Source organism: Pongo pygmaeus, chromosome 4 (assembly GCF_028885625.2).
Source record: "Pongo pygmaeus isolate AG05252 chromosome 4, NHGRI_mPonPyg2-v2.0_pri, whole genome shotgun sequence".
Taxonomy (NCBI): domain Eukaryota; kingdom Metazoa; phylum Chordata; class Mammalia; order Primates; family Hominidae; genus Pongo; species Pongo pygmaeus.
Genome location: NC_072377.2, coordinates 150406264 through 150431993, shown reverse-complemented (window position 1 = coordinate 150431993; position 25730 = coordinate 150406264). Strand labels below are relative to the sequence as shown.

At 41.2% G+C, this 25730-nt stretch overlaps 1 protein-coding gene across 2 annotated transcripts in view; it reads left to right on the top strand.

Annotated features, from left to right (window-relative positions):
• Positions 1–12181: 12181 nt before the first annotated feature.
• Positions 12182–25730, top strand: part of PRELID2 (PRELI domain containing 2) — an 80789-nt gene continuing 67240 nt past the window's right edge. Inside the window, exons 1-2 of one of the 2 annotated variants that reach the window (XM_054489503.2) lie at positions 12182–12373; positions 24528–24585. In XM_054489503.2, coding sequence (XP_054345478.1) covers positions 12299–12373; positions 24528–24585 — 133 coding nt within the window. In that variant the 5' untranslated portion in view covers positions 12182–12298. Of the gene's footprint in view, positions 12374–20587; positions 20632–24527; positions 24586–25730 lie in introns of those variants that run through there. The other variant, XM_063665242.1, reaches the window with a different exon arrangement.

The window sequence follows — 25730 nt, the reverse complement described above, 5'->3', positions numbered from 1 at the left end:
TGCGCAAAATGAAAAAAAATAGGTTTCCAAGAATCTATAAATCAACATGACGTATTAAAATGTGGTAAAAAACTAAGCAAATCTATATTTTTCACCCTCTTATTTTGTCTAGAAGATGAAACACAACCTTGTTATGAACTGGCTTAAATAAGTGCTACTGGTTGAGGCATGAGACTTTAAGATTCTATTTTTGTAAGTCATTAGTTATCTAACTACTGAGCCCTTTTATCTTAAACAAGCAAACTCTTCTATATCTTAGTAAATGTGTTGTGCCTCAGCTTCCTAACCTGTAAACTATGGATAATAACTATACCTGGCAATTGTGGTAAGAGTTAAATAAACTAATACACAAAAATTACTCAAAGCAATTACACAAATAACAGTGCCTGCCACATATTAAGTGCCCAATACATTTTAGCTGTTATTATTAAGAGCTTATTTCCTTTATTATTTTATTTGAATAGCAGCTTCTACTGCCAGAACACTTACTTTCACATTATCTTATCTGAATTGCATGAGGTGTTCAGCATTTAGTATTTGTTGAGTGCTAGATATGCAAAGAAACATGAGACCCAGTTCCATCTTTCAGAAATTTGCAACGTAATTCCAACAGTATTTCCTGCTATGGCTTGATTTTAGAAAATACATCTCCAGGGGAGCTAATTATAGACTGCTAGCTTTTTACCAATTAGGATTCTTTAGGTTGCAAGTAACAGAATCCAACTCAAAGTAGCTTAAACAACAAAGTGGACTTGTTAGTATGGGGCAATGAAAAGAGTGTGTCTTTTAGGAGTGGTTGGTCCAGGATCTCCACAGTGTTCACTGAAAGCCCAACTTTTCCCCAGCTATTGGCTTCTCTCATCACAGGGATGACATCAAACCAAGGCTATCTACCCATAGGATGTCTACTAGCCTCAGCTTGGGGCATTTTCTTGTTCATATCTAGGGGAAGGGAGCTAATTTCCAGAATCCCCCAGTAAACCTCTCTTCATGTCTCATTGGTTCAATCTGCGCCATATGCCTGTTCTATTGCCAGTCCCTGGGAGTGGAGATTATCCTTGGATCAATCAGGCCCACCTTGGAAACTGGGAGTGAGTCAACCTCCTTTCAGGTCCCTGTGCTAGTGCTTATTAGGACTACGATAAAAACTTGAAGGCAGAAGGAATGGTGAGCAGATAACCAACAATTCCCAGTCTACTCTTTGAGAGGAGAATGATATCTTACTTTTATGTTCTAACATGTTCTGAGCCAAGTGTACAGAAAATGCTTAATAAATACTACAGAAAGAGTGGAGAGTAAATAGACCTACCAAAGAATTGTTTATCCACCTTACATAAGTCTCTGAATCCTAGAAATATTTGTCCTAGGAACTGGCACTACCAGTTTTTTTCTTGTTTAAGTGCCCTCTCTCTCAGCAACGTGACCGTAGACTCCATCTAGTCCCAAGAGTGCTGGAGGGGCAGTTGGGATTGACCTTTTCTTCTGGAGTCCCCCTTGTTGATTGATCATAAGCTGTGATATTTGTAATTCATTCCCAAGTCAAGGGGCACATTTTGGCTGCTTGGTATCATATGTTGTAGTAGATGAATGAATCTTTTAAGATTTATGCCCAGAAAAATTGGCTTTTAAGCTTTCTCTTTATTCCAGCTCCGAGGTTAGGGAAACAGCTATTGATGGACTAATTAGCATTTTGGGGGGACTAAGAATGATCTCCTATCCTTTAACAGTTGAATAAGCAGTTGTCTCAGGGAGATTCTTAGAGCATCACTGGAATATTATTTCCTGCAGAACTACAGGCTGGCCTGACTCCTGGTCACCATATATAACACAATGGCAATAGCTATAGTAAAGAAAAGCAAGTTTGTCATGTCTGGTCATGGGAAAGGATAATGGTAGGGTGCATTTAACATAGGAAAGTTGTAACTTCTCAGAAGTTAACCCTTCCACTGTCATGCTCAGCATCTCTTTTTTCTCACTTCTAAGAGAGGGTCTATGTCTTAGGAGTAGATGCAGGAAAACCAAGTACATACAATCAATGCATAATATCACACACAATAGCCAATCAGGATATTGGGAAGCTGAAGCAAAATCAGGAACCACTTTATTCATTCTGAAGCATTACTACTGTACCAGTTACCAGTTAGCAACATTCTTATTGATAAGAACAGTTGGTTTGGTGAGCTGACCAAGACTGGAATCAGGAAGTTGCTTGAGGTAAATCTCTTTTAAAATTAAGCTCCAACACAATGAATGAGGTTAATCTTATGTATTCACTCATTTGTTTTACTGCTCTGAAGGCGCATCCACATGGGTCAATCTTTTTTTTTATTTTTTAAATTTTTTATTATTATACTTTAAGTTTTAGGGTACATGTGCACAATGTGCAGGTTTGTTACATATGTATACATGTGCCATGTTGGTGTGCTGCACCCATTAACTCATCATTTAGCATTAGGTATATCTCCTATCCCTCCCCCCTCCCCCTACCCCACAACAGTCCCCGGTGTGAGATGTTCCTCTTCCTGTGTCCATGTGTTCTCATTGTTCAATTCCCACCTATGAGTGAGAACATGTGGTGTTTGGTTTTTAGTCCTTGCGATAGTTTGCTGAGAATGATGGTTTCCAGCTTCATCCATGTCCCTACAAAAGACATGAACTCATCATTTTTTTATGGCTGCATAGTATTCCATGGTGTATATGTGCCACATTTTCTTAATCCAGTCTATCATTGTTGGACATTTGGGTTGGTTCCAAGTCTTTGCTATTGTGAATAGTGCCGCAATAAACATACGTGTGCTTGTGTCTTTATAGCAGCATGATTTATAATCCTTTGGGTATATACCCAGTAATGGGATGGCTGGGTCAAATGGTATTTCTAGTTCTAGATCCCTGAGGAATTGCCACACTGACTTCCACAAGGGTTGAACTAGTTTACAGTCCCACCAACAGTGTAAAAGTTCTTTTTTTTTTTTTTTTTTAAGACAGGGTCTCACTCTGTTGCCCAGGCTGGAGTGCAGTGGCACAGTCACAGCCACTGCAGCCTTGACCTCTCCAGGCCCAAGTGATCCTCCCACTTCAACCTCCCGAGTAGCTGGGACTACAGGTGCACACCACCATGTCTGGCTAATTTTTCTATTTTATGTAGAGACCGGGTTTCACCATGTTGCCTAAGTCAGTATGAAACTCCCGAGTTCCTCTGCCCTCCTCAGTTTCCCAAAGTGCTAGGATTATGGGTGTGAGCCACCAAGCTCGCCTGGTTAATCTTTTATTATTATTTAAATTCTGAAACAGATTAAGATGAGAATGGCTTCGTTAATCTTGATGTGACCATTTTAGGAAAATAAATTTTTTTTAATGGGAAAATAATGAAAGTCCTTACCTGAATCTTCTATTTCTAGGTATAATTTCTCGAATATCCATGTTTACCTATTGAATGTTATTTTCACATTATTTCATAGTGGCCAACACCTCTTTTGACTGACTTTTCTTTTTTAAAGAAACATCAATGTCTTTAATCTGGATACTCTTGTGTGTTCTGGTTTCAAATAATTCCGATTTTCTTGTACTGACTCTGAATCTATTAGTTTACATCTTTGCAAATAAAAGTTTAGTGAAATGGGAGTCTACTCCCTTTGGATGAGTTAATTAGCCCCTCCATGCTTCAGTTTATTCATCTGTGAACTGTGGATAATAATGGTAATAAATGTGGCAGTGCTTCACTCATGCCCCCCCTTCAGGGCCTGTGCTCTCCACCCTCCTCAAAGCTGTGCTGCTTTCTGAGGCTTGTCGTCCAGGCTCCTTACCTCATTGGAGGCCACCCAGCTCCAGGGATTTCTATAGGATTAGCTGAGGCCTCAACTGGAACAAAATTTTGGAGCAGATTGTCTTGTTGTCCAACCCTCCACTCTTCACTTCCTCAGGGGTGTATCTCCCTAAAGTACCCCCATCCTCATCCCTGTATATAATTCCTTGTCTCATAGTCTGTTTCCAAGCAACCCAATCTGAGACAAATACCTACTTCTTCAGATTGTTGTAAAGATTGAGTGTCTATATAAAGCCCTTCAGACAGCGCTTGGGTTTGGGAATAGATTTATTATTTGATAGCTGTCATTAGTCTTGGGTTGTACTTCACTGATTGATGACATTACCATGTCTGCTTATCTCATCAATCAGATAGTCCTTTGGAAAAATAATGTAATAACTAGCCCAAGGAAAGTTGTTAAGTTTGCTATTTTTCTGTTAGTTTACTCCTCCTTTGCCCTGGGGCCCTTCATGGCTGCCTCCTTCCCTGCCCCTTCTCTCCTTTCGCCTTCTCCTACCCATTCCAACCCTTCAGTATCTGACTACTCATGGCTTCCCCCGCTGGAAAAATATGTAGGAAAGGAAAGGACTTGTTAAACTTACTCACATTGGAGGCTCAATATGTTATCCCTTAACTTTCTAAGTTATACTTCATCTGAAATTCTCTCTGTATGCCTTTGGTTTTATTATTACTGTTATTATTATCTGCAGTACCACCACAACTGCCCTTCTGTAATTTTTGGCCTTCAGTCTGTTGTGAGATCATTTTTTAAAAATTGGTCTTCCCAGATAAGAAGCATCTTAAATAGATGCTTTTAAAATGCATGCCATTATGAGCTTCAAGTCAGTGAAATTAAAAAAAAAAGAAATAAAATGCATACCGTTAAGATAAAATAAAATGCATGCAACTAATTGCTACCTGCTATTACAAAGAAAATTTCCCCTTTTGTACTCATATGGTGAGGCAAATTGGCCTTAAAGGATGCAATTTTACCAAACAAACAAGATGAATAAAATTCTTATTGGATTTCTAAACAGTCAAGGTGAAGAGGGTAAATATGGAGAGTTGAAAACATCAATGTAAAAGGCAGCTCAATTTTCAAAGATCTCAAGAGCTGGGCTTATTTGGAGATGGAAAAAGAGTGGGTAATAAAGAATCTTTTTTCTTTCCTTTTCTCTTCTTTTTCTTTGGACACATGAACTTACAACAGCTAAATTTTTCTTCCACATCATACTAGATAGGAGTCTCAGTTCAAAGTGCTAGAAAACTCAACTCAAATTAAGCTAAGCACAAAAGGAGATTTCCTGGAAGGATCCTGACCAAGCTCAGAGAATCCAAGAAGGAGCTGCAGGAAACATGGCAATTCATGGGATTCAGGGACCAGAACTGGAGGTCCAGTGCCTCCAGAATCTCTCTTCATCTTTCGTCTCTGCTTGTGTCTGATATTATTGGTTAAATTGTGTCCTGCAAAAAGATGTTGAAGTCCTAACCCCCAGTGCCTATGAATGTGGTCTCATTTGGAAAGAAAGTTTTATCAGATGATCAAGTTAAAATGATATATTAGCTTGCTAGGGCTTCCATAACAAAGTACCACAGACTGTTTGGCTTAAATAACAGATATTTATTTCCTCACAGTTCTGGAGCCCAAAAGTCTGAGATGAAGGCATCAGCAGGATTGAGTTCTCCTTGACTTGTTGGTGGCCTTCTTCTCTCTCTTTCTTCACAGGTCTTCCCTCTGTGCATGTTTGTGTCCTAAGCTCTTCTTCTGATAAGGGCACCAATCATATGGGTTATTAGGGCCCAATCTTCCCTCTGTGCATGTTTGTGTCCTAAGCTCTTCTTCTGATAAGGGCACCAATCATATGGGTTATCGAGGCCCAACAATATGACCTCATTTTACGTTAGTTACCTAGTTACCCTTTCAAAGCTCCTGTCTTTAAATACAGTCACATCCTGAGGTACAGGGCGTTAGTACCTCAACATATAAATTTCAGGGACATAATTCTGCATATAACAGTTGAGGTCATTAGGATGGCTCTTAATCTAATGTTCTTATAAAAATTTGGACATGAAAACAGACAAGCATAGAGAGAAGACAATGTGAAGTCACAAGAAGACCATCCACAAGCTAAGAAATGCCTGGGGCTATTAGAAGCTAGGGGAGAGGCATGGACAGATTCTCCCTCTGAGCCCTCAGAAGGAATCCATCTTGCCAACAACACCTTGACTTATGACTTCTGGAATCCAGAGCTGTGAGACAATACATTTGTTTTTCAGGCCATCCATTTGTGGCACTTTGAAAATGAATACATCTGGCTTTATTTCCCTCTACAGTCAGACAGACTTTCTCCAGGTGGTGGCCAGACTGGGCCTCGGCTCTTCCTCTTCCCACTTCTGATCTTTCAGCACACCTTTCCATCTCTACCTTCACAAGGGATCCAGAACCTAAAAACTGATCGCCACTGATACCACTGTGGTCTCAGCCATCATTTCCTCTTATCTAGATTATGGCAGTCACCTCTTGAGGGGAGAACAAGCTCAAATCGTGTTTTTTTTTCCTGTGCTCTCACACCACAAAAATCATCAACACAGAAGACGTTCTATTTTTTGTAGAGACCAGGTTTCACCATGTTGCCTAGGTCAGTATGAAACTCCCGAGTCCCTCTGCCTTCCTTCAGTAATGGCAATTGTGGTGACAGTTAAATAAACTAATACATAATATTATTAATAATAATATTATTATCTGCAGTACCACCACAACTGCAATTTTTGGCCTTCATGTATAATGAAATATCTCTGTAAGATATTTGCTATCTTAAAGACCAAATAAGGTCATGAAATTCTAAGGTTTGCCAGCACACATACAAATGTGTGTGTGGTTTCTCCCCACGTAGCAAGCAAGCACTCAGGTCTGCAGTGGGCAACAGCCAGGTGTCCTCCAATTCAATTCTGACACTACCTGGAAATAATTCAGATCCCACAAGTTGAGGACTCAGTCCCACTAGATCACTCCGCTGTCCCCACCGTCCCCCATTCAGATGTTAGTTGCAAGTCCTGGCCTCCAGAACTTCTGACTGACCCATTTCAAGATGGGCTTCCCATGACCCTCTCTTTGGATTCAGTTAATTTACTAGAGCAGCTCATAGAACTCAGGGAAACACTTACTTCCATTTACCAGTTTATTACAAAGGATAGTACAAAGGATGTAGCTGAAGAGATGCATAGGGCAAGGTATGGGGAAGAGGCGTGGAGCTTCCATGCCCTCCCTGGGTGCACCATCCTCCAGGAATCTCCATATGTTTGGCTAGCTGGGAGCTCTCTCAACCCTGTTCTTTTGGGTCTTTTAGCAAGACTCCATTGGATAGACATGATTGAAGACAACCAGGTAGAAATACGATTAGCCAAAAAAGGGTATGATCTAAAACTAACAGACTGAGTCAGGAAACCTAGTAAGGCCCGTCTGTCTAGATTCTTCTTGGCCTTCCCGTGCAGCATTTCTTCCTGCAGGGTACGGGGCGGGACACTCTCTGGAATGAGAAATCAATCAGAAAAGCCAGGAAAGATTAGAGTCCTGCCTTGGGCAGGTGAAGGGAAGTCAGAAGAAGGTCGGAGAGAGAAAAGCCTGCTTCTGAGGCCTAAAGTGTCCCAATATTATAGCAAAAGACGGTAGCAAGGGCTATGGGAGTTATGAGCCAGGAACCATGAATCTATATTTATACATAGAGGGAGGAGTGGAGTTTAGTGAGGAGTGGGAGTTGGGGAGGAAATTTTACATATATATATGTAGAATATCATACCTCTTAATTGGTCTCTTTCTTTGCTTTGCCTCCCCATAGTCACTTCTCCAAACTGTAAGTAGCCAGAGTAATTCTGTTAAAATATAGAGTTGAGATCATGTCTCTCCTCTGCTCCAAACTCTAAATGGCTTCCCATCTCATACAGATAAAGCCAACATCTTTACCATGGCCTGGAGGCCCCTATGTGACCTAGTTTCATGGTTTCTGACCTTATATCTCAGGAACTCTGCAACAGCCATACTGGCCTCCTTGCAGTTCTGAAATGTATCAGGAGAATGCCTGTTTCAGGTCTTGGAACCTGCCATTCCTTCTACCTGGAATGATCCTCCTCCAAATACGAGCATGACTTGCTCCTCCTCTTCTTGCAACATTTCTACTTCAATGTCATTTTCTCAGAGAGGTCTTTATTAGCTCTTTTAAAAAATTTTAACACTGCTCCTCTCTGCCCTGCCCTGCCATCACTTCTCATCCTTCTTCTCCAGTTTATTTTTTCTCCTTAGTACCCACGCTTACTTATCAATACATGATATTTTACATATTTGAATCTATTCTGATATTTTGCTTTGTTTTCCTTGCAAATTCTCATTCTGTACCCTGGTTTTAATAACTATATGCCTGTTCCCTGCCTTGGCTTGTGTCTCTAGCTCACATCTCAAATGTCAGGTTGCTGGATTTTAGAGACAGTTTTGGCCCACTCAGTTTCTGCCCCTGCATTTCAGTTTTTGTTGACGGAAAAATTGAGCTGCAGGGGCAGGAAGGATTTTGTTCAAGGTCATATTGTATATTAAGTACTTTCATGAGTTTATTCAACATATACTAGGTGCCAGACATTTTACTAGGCACTGGATAGACAGGAGTGAATAATATATACAGTTCCTCCAGCCTTGAGAATGTCACAGTAACAGTGATTTATATATACAGATAATTATAAGACTGGATAGAAAAAATCAGTGATAGAGAGATGGTCAGGAAGGTCAGAAGAGGGAACTGAACCAACATGAAGAAGGTGAGAAAAGCAGAGAGACAGGGTCAGGGCTGGAGTTCTGTGTCACTTAAATCTTGCAGCATTTACAATCATTCATTCATTCATTCATTCAACCTAAATGTATTGGATGTCTACCACGTTTAAACTATTGTGTCTCCCTGTGAAGATGCAAAAGTTATTTGATATCTTACAAAAGTTCTTTAGTAAGATATTTGGTATCTTAAAGACCAAATAAGGTCATGAACTTCTAAGGTTTGCCTGCAAATTTCCATCCTCAAGTCCCTGCCCAGTTAAGCCAACCAATTTCAAAGCAATGGAAATTTGTTTCACAGTTTCTTCTCGCTCCCTCAGAGGACCCAGCAAGTAAGATTACTGTTGTGCAAACTGGCTGTGATTTGGAACTACAAGATTATAGGCTCATGTTGTCAAGTCTGGCACACGTTTCAGAAAGCCCCAATGTCCTTGGAATGGGCAGGTCACATTTGTTCTTACACAAGTCACTCAGCCAACCAGCCCCAAGTAGAGGTTGCAGGTGGTGGGGCCTTTAATCTTTCAGGACACACCATTGGCCTTTCACGGTTACTTAATCAGGAGATTAAGTCCTGCTTAAAGATACACTCTGGGAGAAACTGATGGTCAGATTGGATTGAGGATACAGGGCCCAGGACCTACGCTAGCAGGGGGTTTGTATATCACATCTGGTCTCCAGCTACTCTGGTAAAAGAGGCAGATACAAAATACTATGAACTCTGCAGGTAATTGATCTCTCCTTTGTGGACCTGTGTAGTCTCCCTGGAAGACTGCTTTTTGTTTTCCTGTAAGGAGGGATTGGTGATATAGTGGAGTGGCTTTTAAACATCCTTCCAACATATGGAAGAGCGTTTGCATCTCATTCTCCTCTCCACTCCTCCCTCTGTATTTCAAGGAAACACTGCTTACAGGCTTAGTAAGGTGGGGATTAAGAATTAATTATTGGATTTAGCAATTCGGTCATTGGTGACCTTGACAACAGTCGTTTCAGTGAAGTGGTGGGGGCAAATACTGATTGGAATGGGCTCAAGAGATTACAGGCAGCTCTTTTGAGGAGCATCAGTGGACCAGAGACTTGGAATACAGCTGGAGGAAGATAGGGGGTTAAGAGTTGTTTTTTTTTTTGTTTTTTTTAGATGGAAGAAATTACAGTGTACTTGTTGTGCTGGCTGGAATGGCCCAGTAGAGACAAAAGCTGATGATACAGAAAGGAAGGGGGATATTGCTAGAGAGATGGCCTTGAACAAGAAAGAGGACAGGAACTTTTAGTGATGTACTAGAGCTGGCCATTCAACACAGCTATTATTAAAGTATATAAATTTACAATCACATATAAAAATTAATAAACATTTATTTATTTGAGATGGGTCTCACTCTGTGGCCCAGGCTGGAGTGCATGGCACGATCATAGTTCACTACAGCCTTGAACTTCTGGATTTAATAGAGCCTCTGGCCTTAGCCTCTCAAGCAGCTAGGACTACAGGTGTGCACTGCCACACCTGGCTAATTTTTTATTTTATTTTTTGTAGAGATGGGGTTTCACTATGTTGCCCACACTGGCCTCAAACTCTTGGCCTCAAGTGATCCTTCTGCCTTGGCCTCCCAAAGTGCTGAGGTTACAGGCATGAACCATAGGAGCCTGGCCAAAGAGTAATAAACATTGAAAACTCATCCCTTCCTACTACATTTTCCATTATTTATGTTCTTGGTTCTTTATGGCTGTCGTATGTGGGTGGTGGAAATACTATGTGATGGTGTGCTTCTGTGCTTCCCTCCCCAACTCCCACTCCTCACTAAACTCCATGTTGCTAAATCCCCAACTTGTGTTTAGTGACATCGAGTTGGCATCTTTAAACATGGTAGGAGTATTTACACCACAGGAATCAGCAACCTTTGGAAATCAGGGCCTTGCTTGATTTATACTTTAAAGGACAGCTGTTTGTTAAACATTTTTCAGTTCACCTCAGGATTCAGTGGACAAATGGAGACACTGGTGCTAAAACAAAGTGCTGACAGTTCACCCACAGGAACAAGAGTGAAGGCAGGGCATTTGGTCTGGTGGGTGGAGAGGTGGCAGAGCGATGTGACCTATTGACTAAGTGAAAATGGAAGTAAGGTAATGACTGGAGTATAAGGCTGGGAACAAAGGTGTCAGAGGTGTGAGGTGAGAGGAATGTGGGAGAGTAAGTGGATTAGAGAAATTCAGTACTTTCTGTCTTTTTTTATTTTTTTTGAGATGGAGTCTCGCTCTTGTCACATAGGCTGGAGTGCAATGGGTGATCTCTGCTCACTGCAACCTCCGTCTCCCGGGTTCAAGCGATTCTCCTGCCTCAGCCTTCTGAGTAGCTGGGACTACAGGCGCCCGCCATCACGCCTGGCTAATTTTTGTATTTTTAGTAGAGACGGGGTTTCACCATGTTGGCCAGGCTGGTCTCGAACTCCGGACCTCAGGCGATCCACCCACCTTGGCCTCCCAAAGTACTGGGATTACAGGCGTGAGTCACCGCACCCGGCCAGAAATTCAGTACTTTCATAGTGTATTTATCTGGCACCATTAAAAGGAGTCATGGGGTTAGTGGTTATGAACTTAAAAGATGCCTGTCACAATGGGTGTGTATTTTCCTCCAGCCCCTTCCGGTGGCTTGGGTAGAGACAGTCAGAAGAGACCTAGATTTACACAAGGCTAGGGTTCTGCCAGACCAGTGTGACTGTGTATGGCAGGGGCGAGCGAGATTGCAAAATCGTAAAAGTCATCACCTCAGAGACCCTCCATAATCACCCTCGCTAAAATCATGCCCGCGCCTGTGTCACTTTAACCGATGATTGTTTTTATTTTCCCAGCTTGTTGATTGGGTGTGAAATCAGCCGATTCATCAGCAAGGGCTGGTGTTGCCTCCCTGCGGAATCCGCAGTGCCCACTACAGCGCTGGGGGCATAGGAGGCCACAGAACCGTGCTGAATACACGGATTAACGTGCTGGTTCTCCTAACATCTGTGGGTTGCAGTAAATAATAATACTCGCAACCCTTTTGTATCCTCTAGTTCCTTGCTCCGTGGTGTTTAACCTTAGCGAGCAAAGGAACTTACCTGCAGGGTTTGGTGCACTAAAACGCGGTTCTTATTCCCGAGGCAATCTTTACCTTACACGAGGCCCAACTCCAAGCCTCAGAGGCAGCTGCCTGGTGGCATGAGTAATGCTGGCCTTTGTCACACCAGGTCTTCCTTATTAATACTTTTTTCCCGTGCTGCCAACCACGGCTTATTCTGTGACTCCAGGCGGTGATACCATAAACGCACAAGCCCAAGGTCCAGGTTTCCTGGGGCGGGGCGTGATGGCTCCCAGGCAGAGAAGCTTTTCTCGGCAGGCGCGGCCGCGGGAGGGCACCAGGGCCGCTCTGGCGCCGCCAGCGTGGAGACCGCGGGGCCCCGGGTGCTCTGGGAGCGCTCCAGCGCCTCCCGCGCTCTGCAACCCTGGGCCGCCGACTCTGGCAGTAGGGGCGTGGGCGTTGCCGACTGCGCGTTTCTCCGAGTGGCCAATAAAGTTTCGAAAGTTTGAAAAGCGGAGGAAAAAGGCCACGCCCATGTGGCTGTCCGAGTGTGGGCGCCTGCGGGCCTCTGCTGAGCCCTGGGCGGCTCTGCGTTCGCGGAGGCGTGGCCGGTGCGCGGGCCCCGCGGCGCGCGGGGATGGGGGTTTCGGTGGATGTGCACCAGGTGTACAAGTACCCCTTCGAGCAGGTGGTCGCCAGCTTTCTCCGAAAGGTACCGCCCCGCTTCCACCTTCCGTATCCCGCGCTGCCTCCGCTGCTTGCCCCTCTCTCCTCTCCTCCCCTCCATCCACGCGGAAGCTGGCACCGCCAGTCTCTCTTTCCAGCTGCGGGCTTTGCTTCAGGGATGTGTAGGTCGAGAGGGATTTCCTCGAAGACTCCCCTTACAGGGAGCGAGAAAAGGAGCCGTACTTGGCATCACGTTCACACCTGCCCCAGCTGAAAGAAGAGGCTTTCCTTTCAGGAAGAGCCTCCGGGAATCCCAGCTCGTGAGCTCCGTGGAGTTGCAGATGACCGACGTGTGGAGCTTTCGTTCCCGTTCGTCACTGACCCCTTAAAAGCGAGAGGAGGCCATTGGGCAGTCATCCTGGTTTACTCAGCATGATCGTTCTGCTGCCTCTCCACTGCCCCTTATTAAACAGCTGTGGGACTTCGTGCAGGTTGCTTACTCTCTTTGTGCCTTAGTTTGCTAATCTGTAAAATGGGGAAAATAATAGTACCGACGCACAGAGTTGTTGTGAGGATCCAAATGAGGTAACTTGCGTAAAGTGCTTACCACAGTTGTGACCTAAATGAAGAAACTGAGGCAAAATCAATATAAAAAGAGAGTTTATTTGAGCCAAGTTTGAGGACTGCATCCTGGGAGTGAAGGTGCCCTGAGTATACATTCTGATGAGCAGAAGTCGAAAGTGGGTTTTTAAAGGAGAATAATAAGTGCTTCCTAAGTTGTTTACCAAGAATTTATATTAAAATAACATAAACTATTGATTGGCTGTACATTGTTCTTTGTATCACAAATTTCAGGAACTTGAAGATAATGGGTAAGGCAGCTGGTCAGGAACAAAATGCCTTTAACCAGTTGCTCCCAGGAATGGGTTGGTGAGGAGGGGACCACTAAAGTCCTATACTCTTGTCTCTCTGGGCTTGATCGATTTTGCATATTTCACTGTAACTCACACAATCTGCTCTGAGCTATTTTTCTTTTTCTCACTGCTACTGATGTTTAGTTAGGGCTCTAAAATGTTATTGTTGTTCGTATTGCTACAGCCGATTTCAATATAAATAATGAACTCTTCCTCAATACTGAGTGGCCCTGAATCCCAAAGACTGTTTCTAGGATTGTGAATCCTAATAATAGGAAAATGGGAAATGTCTTTGAAAAATCAAAAGCGCCCAGGCCTGGGAGGTAGGACTCCTGGACTCTGGTCTGGTTCTATGCGTGGTTAGTTCTCTGGGTGACCTTGGCTGAGGGTCTTTTCTCTAGGCCTTAGTTTCCACATCTATAAGATGAAGGGGTTGTACCAGAAGATCTTTTAAGGTCCCCTTCGGTTTTCACTTTCTTAAGCAAAATTTGCAACAATTGCAATTTGCCTTGGTTAGCAGCCACGGGACATTGAACTCCATATGCAGCCCGGAAGCCAAACTAAGGGAGATGCTGGGAAGATGAAGGTCCTTTGTTAAACGATAAGGTGTAGCCTCCATTAGAGGAGGTGACACGGTGGCCCTGGTCACAGAGGAGTGAGGAGGACACTGGTTAACACTTTGTTGCTATAGGGGGCCTCTTTAGAAGGAATGTTAGCTTGCTGATAGGTTCATTGATTTTCAGTATGTAGACTAGTGCCTAGCACCTATTAGGTATTTAATAAAAACCTGAGCAATGAATAAATGAATGAAAGAATGATTTACAGATCTGTTGTAGACTTTGCCTTAGGCCAGGCTTCTGGGCCCAAAAAGTAACAGCCAACACCCAATTTTTTTGTTAGGACTGGCACTTTGGGGTCTGGGTACCCTTAAGCCACTGCTCCTTTGTAAAGTCTTTTTGGATTGTCATCATCAAGAGTCAGTTGATCTCCACCTTCTCAGAACTCGCAGGGCACTTTGTCTAGGCGTTGCTCACCGTCTGCAGTGTCAGATGGTGACTTCTGTATGTGTTGTGTTTCCTGTTAGACTCTAAGGTTTTTAAAGGCGAGACTCACTCCTGCAGAAGCACGTAACACAATGCCAAGCTCTTATTTACGGAGGTCCTGGCGCATTGTCAGCTTTTGGAAATGCTTTTATTTTGTTGAATACTTATCTTCTGTGTGCCAAGCTTTGTGGTAGGTGCTAGAAAAACGTGGGAGGTCACCGCAGACCCTGTTCTCATGGAACTGATGGTGTGTAGTGGGTGAGATTAACATAAATAAGTGATATGCAAATGAACACAAAATTCAAATTGATGATGTGTACTTTTGAAAGGAAAATACACGGTGCTTGAATATAGCAGGGAGGCCTGCTGAAGTCAGAGAGGGTGATCTTTAGGAAAGGCTTCCCTGAAGAAGTGGCACTTGTGAAATGATGGCTGAAGCATGAATAGAACCTAGGAAGGCTGGGTGTGTGGTGTGTGGTGTGGTGTGGTGTGTGTGGTGTGGTGTGTGTATGTGCGCTCGTGTGCTTTCCATACTTTATCATGTTACTGCTGCCAGCACCCTCAGGAAGTAGTTATGATTAATTTCCATTTTACAATATAGAGAAACTGAGGACCAGAGAAGTCCAAGTGCCTTCCTCAAGTTCCCACAGCTAGCAGGTAGGACAGCCAGGATTTTAACACATGGATCCAAAACTCACTCCCTTAGCCACCAGACTGTGCTGCATTGCATATAATAGGCACTTCAATGATTATTGAGGTAATACAGTGTTTCAGAATCAACTTTGCCGGCCGGGCGCAGCAGCTCACGCCTGTAATCCCAGCACTTTGGGAGGCCGAGGCGGGTGGATCACTTGAGGTCAGGAGTTCAAGACCAGCCTGGCTAACATGGTGAAACACCATCTCTACCAAAAATACAAAAAATTAGCCAGGTGTTGTGCCCTATGACTGTAATCCCAGCTACTCAGGAGGCTAGGACGAGAATCACTTGAACCCAAGAGGCGGAGGTTGCAGTGAGCCGAGATCACGCCATTGCACTCCAGCCTGGGTGACAGAGCAAGACTTCGTCTCAAAAACAAAAACAAACAAAAAACCCCAAAAAACGTTGCTGTGCTCAATCTGTTTTCTTTTGTTCACAGACTTCTCTCAGGGTTTGCTCAGCTAAGTGGACCTGTTGACCCTGATATAAAGATGTAACTTTGATGTGTGTTAGGGTGAGAACACAGAATGTTTAAGTTATCTATTGGTATGTAACAAACCACTCCAAAACTTAGTGACTTAAACCAACGACAGGCTTTTAATTTTCACAATTCTGTGAGTTGACTAAGCTCATGTGGTTGATTTTTGTGTGCTGCGTGGTATAGCTGAGGTCACTTATGTAGCTGTATTCAGTTAGAACCTGTTGTAATTCTTATAAAATATTTAGCAAAGTACCTGGTACATAGTGAATAAGTACTATGAAAAGGCAGAACTGGGAAAGGCAGAACTGGGAAACAGAACTGGGGATGTCAGAACTGGGAAATGGAAGGCAGAACTGGGAAAATGAGAGACAAACATTTGGAGACTAAAGGTCTAGTGATGATGGGACAGTGTTAACGTCATGCATGTCACTGTACTTCCTTTCTTTCTATTCATTCATAAAGGAATCCTTCAGAGATTCCTTGGCAGGAACTATGTGACTATTTCTAAGATGTCAGTAAACCCATTTTCTGGGTGAATTTTCCCCTTATGTTATTCAAAGCCGTGAACTGGAAGTCAGTAGACCTGGATCTTGATCATTATGCTTTCACTGTTAGGTTGGGTGGCCATGGGAAACAATTTTCACCATCCTATACTGTGTCCTTGTGCAAATTAGAAAAGGCATCTTTTAGGGGTCCACTGCATAAGCTCACAGTTCATAGGGCTAGGGGAAAGCAAATGAGACTATTTATGCAAATTAGAAAAAGTTACTCCTTCCTCTAGGTGGATGCAGTCCTGTGCCCACAGGCCCACTTGACCAGGAGCCCTTGTGCAGTCAGCAACATCACAACTGTGTAAGCCCTAGTTTCTCCTCTGTGAAAATGGTAATGCCACCTACCCCACCTACCTTCCAGGGTTGTTGTGAGGATGTCAAATGTGTTAACAGTTTGAAAAGCATACGCTTTTTTATAAGCCTAAGGTAGTAAGAATTATCTTTTTGGCAAAATACACTTTTATTTTTCTTTCAGTCTTTATGATTTTTTTTCAAAGGAAAGCACTTTGCAGAAGGGACAATCGTATGAGGATCGCTGGGAAGCATTTAATCTGATTTTGCACAATGGTATGTTTGAAGCTGCTTTAGCACTGAGGAAGTTCTATTTTAAATCACATCTACTGATCTATGGCTTTTGGTTTGTTAGGAGTTGCCTTCCAAGTTATAATATACTACTGTTTTTAAAACTTGAAGAATGTTTGCTCTTCTTACATCTTCCTGTTGAATACCACAGGCAAAATATTAGCTGCATACTTTCAAAGCTAAGTGACACTGTGAAAACAAACAATATGATACTCTTTGTTCATGAAATATAGTATTTCTCAATAAACTCTTCATGGAGGAATGTTATGAAACCCAGAATAGTTTATTCATTGGATGCTGAACTGTATGTACTTTCCAAGAACTATAGTGTCAATGCACTTGACAGTGTATTTTGGTTTTTTTCTTTGTGTGATTCTTAGCTTTCTAGCTCTCATCACTTACCACTGTTTCCTTCCTTTTACTTAAAATCATCTACAAAGAGAACACAAAGTTGCATAGACGAACGTAGCAGTGTAGAAAATGGGTCTTCTCTGGAATCTCACTTAGACCTTTTTAATGGGCTTGCCTTTCATGAGCTGGATTCAGAGAACTTCTTAAATTTCATCTGCCTGAAATTTAAAGTCATTAAAAAGGATCCAGAGAGCCATTATATTGACTGGGTTTTCTTGTTTATATCTAAATGAGGCCAGAGAAGTAAAGATTTTTCTTACCTTCGGAAGGTTGACTTTCTTTTTATGCTGTGGTTAAAAGAGTCATAGTGAATAGAATATCACTTTCATAGGTGGTGATTTTTGTCATTTGTTTCTGATGTATCCCAATTATCCAAAGAGATCCTGGAACATAGTAGGTACTCAGCATATCCTTGTTGAATGAATGAATGAACTGACTCTTTTGGGGGTTAGCCCTGTGCAATTTTAGATTGAAGTCAGTATGGGATTCAGAAACATGTCCTTACTTTGGATACTGTAATAAAACGGACAGATTAAAATATTGATAATTTCTTTGCTTTGACAGAATGACCCTGGGTGTTATTTATTTTGGCCGGGAGCCTGGTGTGCTGAACAAAATGGTTTGAATGTTTACTCTTAAGCTCATAAAGGGGATTTATGAATGGCTATTTCCATTTAGAGTAGAAAGTTGATTGGGTAATTAATAATGTATCCGTTTCTGATCCTATCTTTTCTCCCTTGCAAATCTGACACTTACATGTGTGGAACATATCTTCTTGCAAAGCTCCAGAAATATTTGGGGTGAACCTGCATTTCTGAAATAAACAATTTGATAAACCATAGGCCTAGTTTAACGTAATGATTACTTATCTTTTGTCACATGCTGTACTAGTCTTTCTTCACTTTTATCTTCCTGTCTTCAGTTCCACTAGAGGATTAGGCATGATGTAAAGGAGAATGGTGCAGATGTGCAGAACGTGGGCTCTGACATCGGATGGGGTGGGGAAGACAGGAATGGAGAGCTGTTAGCCCTGTGAGCTTGGCCAGGTCAGTTCATTTTTCTATGCCTCGATTTCCTCATCTGCAAAATGAGAATAATAATCACTATCTTCTGGAGTTGTTGGAGAAATTAAATTGGATAGTGCATACAATTATATGTAATATACCTAGCTTAATTTCAGTACACAGTAGGCTCTTTTAAAGTACTTGTTGAACAATGATAACAACAACAATAATTTGTTGCATTTATTTCATGAGCCTGAAAATAAAAAGCTGAGAGACGTGGCCTCAGAAATCTTTACTAACTTAGAGTAATAAAGGGTAGAGTGAGCATGAATAAAGGTACACATTTGAATTAGGAATATTTTCTAAATGCCATTTGAATAATTGTAAAGTATACTTTACAATCTCTAGTGGAGATCGTGGCTTAATCAGTGTATAAAAGACAGGAGATATTGGCCAGGCATGGTGGCTCATGCCTATAATCCAAGCACTTTGCAAGGCCGAGGTGGGTTGATCACTTGAGCCTAGGAGTTCGAGATTAGCCTGTGCAACAGGGCAAAAACCCCATCTCTACCACCACCACCACCACCACCACCAACAACAACAACAAAACCCCAAACCACATAGACACAAAAACAAACAAAAACCCCCCAAAATTAGCTGAGCATGGTGGCACACACCTGTAGTCCCAGGTACTCGGGAGGCTGAGGTAGGAGGATCGCTTGAGCCGGGAGGCAGAGGTTGCAGTGAGCTGTAATCGCATCACTGTGCTCCAGCTTGGGTGACAAAGTGAGACCCAGTCTCAAAAAAAAAAAGAGATTTTTTTCACTATCTAAGGACATGGACCTGTCTTCAAGAAGTTCACTGTCAAAAGGGACAGAGGAGGATATATTAATTTTCATGATAAAGGCTTTCTTGGGTGCATATGGCAGACATTACATTATAGTATGGGGCAAGACTTATATTTTAATTACAAATCCATGAAGGCATTTAAAGTATTTAGAAACAGTTGCCTTTTTAAAAACAAGTAAATATTCTCTCCAGCACTCTTACTTCTCTGGTGTAGTCCTTTCCCTAATGCTAGTGTGGAGTGAAGTGTCAGGGAGGCCTTGTATCTTACACAAATTCTGAACTGGTAAAGCATGAGCTTGTGAGTTTTTTATTAGTCTAGGAAAATCAGATACATTATCTTCTAATCATTTAAAAATCATTGTTTAAGTATTTTTGGATTGCAGATAGATGCCAGCAATATATTTAATGCCACACCACAGTAAATTGCAAGATAAAAACCGAAATCTTGAAACTTTTTAAGTTTTCAAAAGTGTTGATTCATTTGTTAGTAGCAAAACCAGCTACATTTATTTTCTACTTGCACAGTGCTAGGTATTATACTGTAATTAAATTGTTTCCTTTAATTCTTGTAACAACTCTTTTAGGTAAGTATTTATTCTCATTTTACAGATGAAGAAACTAGGGCAGATTAAAGTGATTTGTCCAAGCTTCTCACAGATGGGATTCCAATTCAGATCTCTTGGGCTCTAAAATTCACTGTTTTCTAACATCGTGTCTTTAATTTTGTTTTTTATCTCTTAACTTTTCATTTGTAAATAATTTGACTTATAAAACATTTCAAAAACAATATTGCAGAAACAAAGAATTCCCACATACTTTTTTTCCAGCTTCCCCAAACCACAGTATACTTTTTTAAACCAGGAAATTAACACTGATACAATGCTATTAACTAACCTATAGACCCTATTTAGATTTTGTCAATTGTCCACTAATATCATTTTTCCAGTCTAGGATCCAGTTCAGGACCCCACATTGCATTTAGCTGCCAGTGTCCTGCAGTGTAGGACAGTTCCTCAGTCTTTCCTTGCATTTCTGGACCATGGTGATTTTGAAGAGTGCTGGGCAGTTATTTGTAGTGTATCTTTAGCTGCACTGGGTTTATGCATACATTTGAGGTTGTGATAAGAGGATTTTCCTCTGTGTTACCATGAAAAACTGTCTTTTCAAAACCTTCACTATGCCATTGCTGATTATTGGGCCGTTTTTGAAAGAAAGAGGCTGATGTGCTGTTGGTTGGCCTTTGTTTGGAATCATAGCTTTTCCTGGCCAGAAGGATCTTGAATGATCACCTGGTGGTTCATCACCCCGACCTCACAGATGGCAGCGTTGTAGTCTGCATGTCTTGGCTCGCTGCCCTTTGTTCTTTCTGTTTCATAATCCTATTGAAAGACCGATGAACAGCCATTCAAAATACTTTTCAACTTAAGTATGTTTTGTCCTTGATCATTGAAATTTTGATTAATTTATAACTCATTTCATCTTGGTATAAAATCAACTTTGCTTTTCTTCTGAGATAGACTATGGTGTGGAGCTCATAAAAGGAATTTGGCATAGCTCATGGTGATTTCTTTCTGCTGCTAAACACCAAATCTTTTTTCAGCAGCCCCATCTCTTTGCATGTACATGTTTGGCAGCAGCCTAGATAACAGATTCCTTTAATGCTTATAACACAGGTATGTTAATATACCAGACTTACCGTAGGTCTTCTTTACCTTCTTTGCAGGACTCTTCAGACAGACCTGTCACTCAGCTGCTACCTTGTACTCTCTCCGGTAACCTCATTTGTAAATTGGTAGACAGTGATTCCTTTGGATGTCATTGCCTGTTTCTGAGAGGGGAAGAAAATGTTATAAAAAAAAGGCATTGGCTTCTGAGCTTTTTGGAAAGTTGATATTTTAATAACTCTTTTAAGAGTAGGCTTTCTGAAGGCTTATGGGTTTTTTTTCCCTCAGCAAATATGAATGCAAAATGTTATATCTTCATGAAGCTTCTCCCACAAACATATTGAATATTCTGTAATTAGATGGATTCAGTTTCTTGCCTCTAACTTTTTATATGTATGTGTTTGTTTTAATGCATATTCCCCGCCCCCCCAATATTATGGAGTTCTTGGCTTATCTTTTAATATGTAAAAAATAAAGCAAGCAGATACAACAGCTTTAGGAGAGTCTACATTTTACCCTTGTTAGACTGTTACATACATATGATATATACAGTGGTATTTGCAGTAGTTTCATGTCTTGGGGAAAGGAAAAGGAGTTAGTTTACACATTCTGTGAAGAAAGTAAAAATTATAAGGAAATGCAAAATGAAGTCACATATACCTTTAAGAATCCCTTAAATCATCCATAAAGTAGTATAGCATACATGGCATATGTATGCAGCCTGTGGGATCGTTCTCATGCACACTGCAGTTTGTGATCAGCTAAGGCAGGATCAAGAAAGACAAGGGCTTTTGGCAGATATCTGGGTCTTCAGATCACATTGCTTTCATGAGAGTCTCTAGTATGAAATGGGGATTGAAGAATCCCGTGTGGCCCTGCTTGTCTGTGGGCTTTACACTATTATATTTATAGCAGAAATACTCTGTACATTAATACTTGATAGGTTTCCATGCTTTGAGAAGGACTGAATGAGATCATGTGCATGGCAGCTTCTCTAGGATAGCGCCCTGCATGAACACAGTAGCTGCTCAGTTAAGCCTTTGATAAGTGTGATCCTGATTTAGCTTAATCAATTCTGCAGTCATACTGGATTGTGTTTGAAAAGGTGTCCAGAAAAACCTGGCCATCTGCCTCCTGTCTTTCCAGGTAAATGTTTCTGATATTGACCTCTGAGAAGCCTTCCCTCTTTCAACTTTTTCTCATGGGAGTTTTGGTAAATTTTCATGAATTAAAACATGAATATTCAAGTTACCACAAGATGGCGTCAGATCATTTCAAGTAACACCGGGTAGGGGGAGACTCAGTTCAATAAATCTTTACAGAGGTTGAAATATGTGCCTTTCATAGTATGGTAGTTAGCTATTGCAAATAAACCCCTACTTTCTTCTACTGTTCTTCTATGGAAACTTGAGGCTCTTGGCTGTTCAACTCCAAAAATTATGTAAGTGTGAAGTATTTGAGTTTATAATGTTTAAGAATTTCTCTGATAGCTTAGGGAAGTAATCAGAACTTGAAAAATTTGATCATCATGTCTCCCTGGTGATTACATTTTCAATGTCTTTTATAGTTTAGTGTAGTCATCTTCCTACAACTTATGTTGAATTTATAATAGCAGTCAATATATATTTATGGGAATGTAATGAACAAGCTAGAACTGTAGTAAATGAGATAAGCACATTTTACTTTAGTGTACAAGTTACAATTTACACACATATAATCACAATTCAGAGGACCTGTGTGAGTCTCAAATATCTCCCTTGCTTTAGGGGTACTGTGTAAGCAAAAGTCTCCTTTGCCAAGGAGCAGAGTATCTAAACCTGACCCTCTGTCATGGGCATGTAACTTGGAAGGGCTGAACTTCAAGAAAGCAATCATTGTAGTTCCAAGTATTTTTTTTTTTTTTTTTTTTTTTTTTGAGACAGAGTCTTACTCTGTCACCCAGGCTGGAGTGCAGTGGCATGATCTTGGCTCACTGCAACCTCCGCCTCCTGGGTTCAAGCAATTCTCCTGCCTCAGCATCCTGAGTAGCTGGGACTACAGGTGTGCACCACCACATCTGGCTAATTTTTGTATTTTTAGTTGAGGCAGGGTTTCACTATTTTGGGCAGGCTGGTCTCAAACTCCTAACCTCAAGTGATCCATCCGCCTCAGCCTCCCAAAGTGCTGGGATTACAGGCATGAACCTCCATGCCCAGCCAAGCCTTTTTTTTTTCTAGGGCTAAAATGAGTGAATGAATGAATATATAAATAAATAGATTTTTAAAAACCAAGTTTTTCATCAGTTATCAAGATTTCAGTTTCCAGGATGGAAGTGTGAATGACAGAGTTTACCAACATGAAAGATGAAGAGATATTGAGGTTGCCGAAAGGTGAGCCACTGCTCTCTTCATAGATTGGTTTCTGACTGAAGGCAGGCTCATTTTCCAAATTGATCCCTGAGGTCATTGAGGTTTATATTCCAAATTTTTTATTTATCCAGAAAATATCGACTGAGTGCTTTCTATGTGCCAGGCATTATGCTGGCTGTTGGAGATACAGGAGTAACTGAAATAGACAGTATTCCTGCCCTCAGAGAGCCTGTGTTCTAATCTACTGTCTTTTTGGGTCATAGATATCTTTAAGAATGTGTTAAAATGATGAACCCCTTTCCCTGAAAAATCCGTTAATAAATCAATATCACACACACACACACACACGCGCCTGCTGTGGGTGGAGACCCACAGTCAGAGTTTTGTATTTCACTTCCTAGGGTTCGGAAAACTTAAAGCTCAAGTATGCAAGGTGAGAGGCCTTTCTTCTTTCTCCCCTCAGCCTGCCTGCTGCTTTTGCCTTCTGCTCAGCACTTTGTGATGTCATGGATAAGTCTTCCTGCTAATTTTCTTTCTGCTAATTTTCTTTTCAGATTTGATCACATGGTACATTGGTAAACCTCAGGGAAAAGAGTCCAAGGGGGCTCAGTAGGCTTGGGTCAGCAGCTACCTTGTCCTGTGGCTTCTAGGAGGTCACTTCTGCTCCCAGTGTCTCTCTTTTCACATCTGAGTAGTGGAAAGGATTGTGTTAGGTTAACATTGAGGTGATTTGGTGGTAGGTTAGATGGGCAGGCTTTATAGGCTGGCAGAAAGTATCAGGGGGTAAATTATGTTACCCCCAGATATGCTATTCATTAGCTGAACAATTTGAGCAAATTTTTTAATATATCTCCTTATTTTTCATATATGAAGTGGAAAAAATAACACATACCTTATAGAATGGTTTTGTGAATTAACTGAGCTAATGTATCTAAAGTATGTAAATGGCCTAAGACAAAATCGGTGGCTATTATCAACCTTGTCACAGCCAAATTGCTTTTCAGGGGAATTAAATCAATATGTTAAATATTTATTGAGCATTTACTATGTGCCTAGCAAAGCATACTTTTATGATTAGCCTACTGTGTTGCTAACCCAGCCACCAGACAATGATATTAGACCACAGCGAAGAGGTCCACTCTGTATTAAACAGGCCTGGTTTAATTCCCTGGCTCCACTAGGAGCCATCTCGGTGACCCTAGGCAGTCTAGTCTTCATTCAGTTTCCATATCTGGAAATGGGGATGATGATATCACATAAATCAGTTATAACAGAGAGGCTGTTGGATTTAGACAAGATTGCGCAAGGAAAGCATTTAGTACAGTGCCTAGCACAAAGAACACTCCTGATTTATGTTAGGCTGGTTCAATATTAATAGTATTATTATTATTTACTGATTTGCTTAACCTCATCCCCCTCAGGACTAGGTTGCATCTAAAGAAGGTTTTCCCCAGATTTCATGTAAGTCGAGATGATGATAGCATCTCACTTATCTAGGCCCAAGTTATAAAATTAAGATCCATGATTCAAAACTGGGCTTTGTTTAGAAGTTTCTTGGAAAATATTTACTAGTCCTGCAAACAGCTGTGGTTACTTCTAAGTAATTCACCTTGGTAGAAGATTAATGGTAATTCTTTTTTATATGTTTTTGTTTAGTACCCCAACCCCATGGATAAAAATGTCATCTCTGTAAAAATCATGGAGGAAAAAAGAGGTAAGTTCTCTGTACAGTTTTTTTCAGTAATGATCATTAAATGATAGTGATTTTTGTAAAGATGTGTGTATGTGTGTGTGTGGCCTATTAGGTTTTTAAAAAAATTGTTCACCTGCAGTTTCTTCCATTATTAGTTTTTAAACAGGTATATTTCTGTACTTGAGGTGACTTAGAAAGGTGTGGCAGGTAGAGCACCAGGATTTATGATAGTAAAAGGCCTGCTGATGCTTTTTGTCACTTTTTAACTAGTAATTGATGACAACACTGAGCTATATATAATTGTAACCACTAACATTTTTGAGCACTTAATATGTGGCAGGTACTCTTACTTTTATTAATTCATTTAATATTCAGAACAATGTTTGGGATAGGTATTAGACTACTCATTTAATGAATGGAGAAACTGAGATACAGAGAAGTTAAGTGACTTGCTCAAGGTCACATGGCTGTAGCCTATTATATCATTTTGTAGATGGCAAAATGCTTATGATTACATATGAGATGTGACCATAAAGTGATGGCTTATGGAATCATAACTACTTGGCAGTGTGGTTTAGCATTGACTAAATCAGGAGTTGACAAGCTATGGCTTGTGCTGCCTGTTTTAGTAAATAAAGTTTGATTGGAACGTAGTCACATTTGTTTACATGTCATCTATGGTTGCTTCCTCACTACAACAGCAGAGTTGACCAGTTGCCACAGAGACTTTATTGCCCACAAAACTTAAATTATTTAACATCTGATTCTTTGCAGAAAATGTTTACTGATTCCTGGTCTAGAGCATAGGAATCTCTTCTGTTCTGTGTTATCCCCACCTCCAGCAAAAACCATTATCAGTGTCAGTGTTTAAACTTGAGAACTGGGCAATGCAGGAAGCTGTGACAATGCACATAGTCAATGTACAAAGCTTTGGAGACGCTGGGGCCTAGGTCCAGCATGCTCTTTACCCTTCTTAGGAATCATGAGATGCTACTGTTCATTGTGTGTGACTCTGAAGCCCTCTCTGTGCTTGGTAAACATAACTGCCTTTTGCTTGTGTATGCATTGTCTGTACTTCTATAACCATATAGATATATTAAAAATATTTTCTCATGTACGTTTAGTGTGAGAGAAACTTGTTATTTGTCATCAGACAAACTGGATTT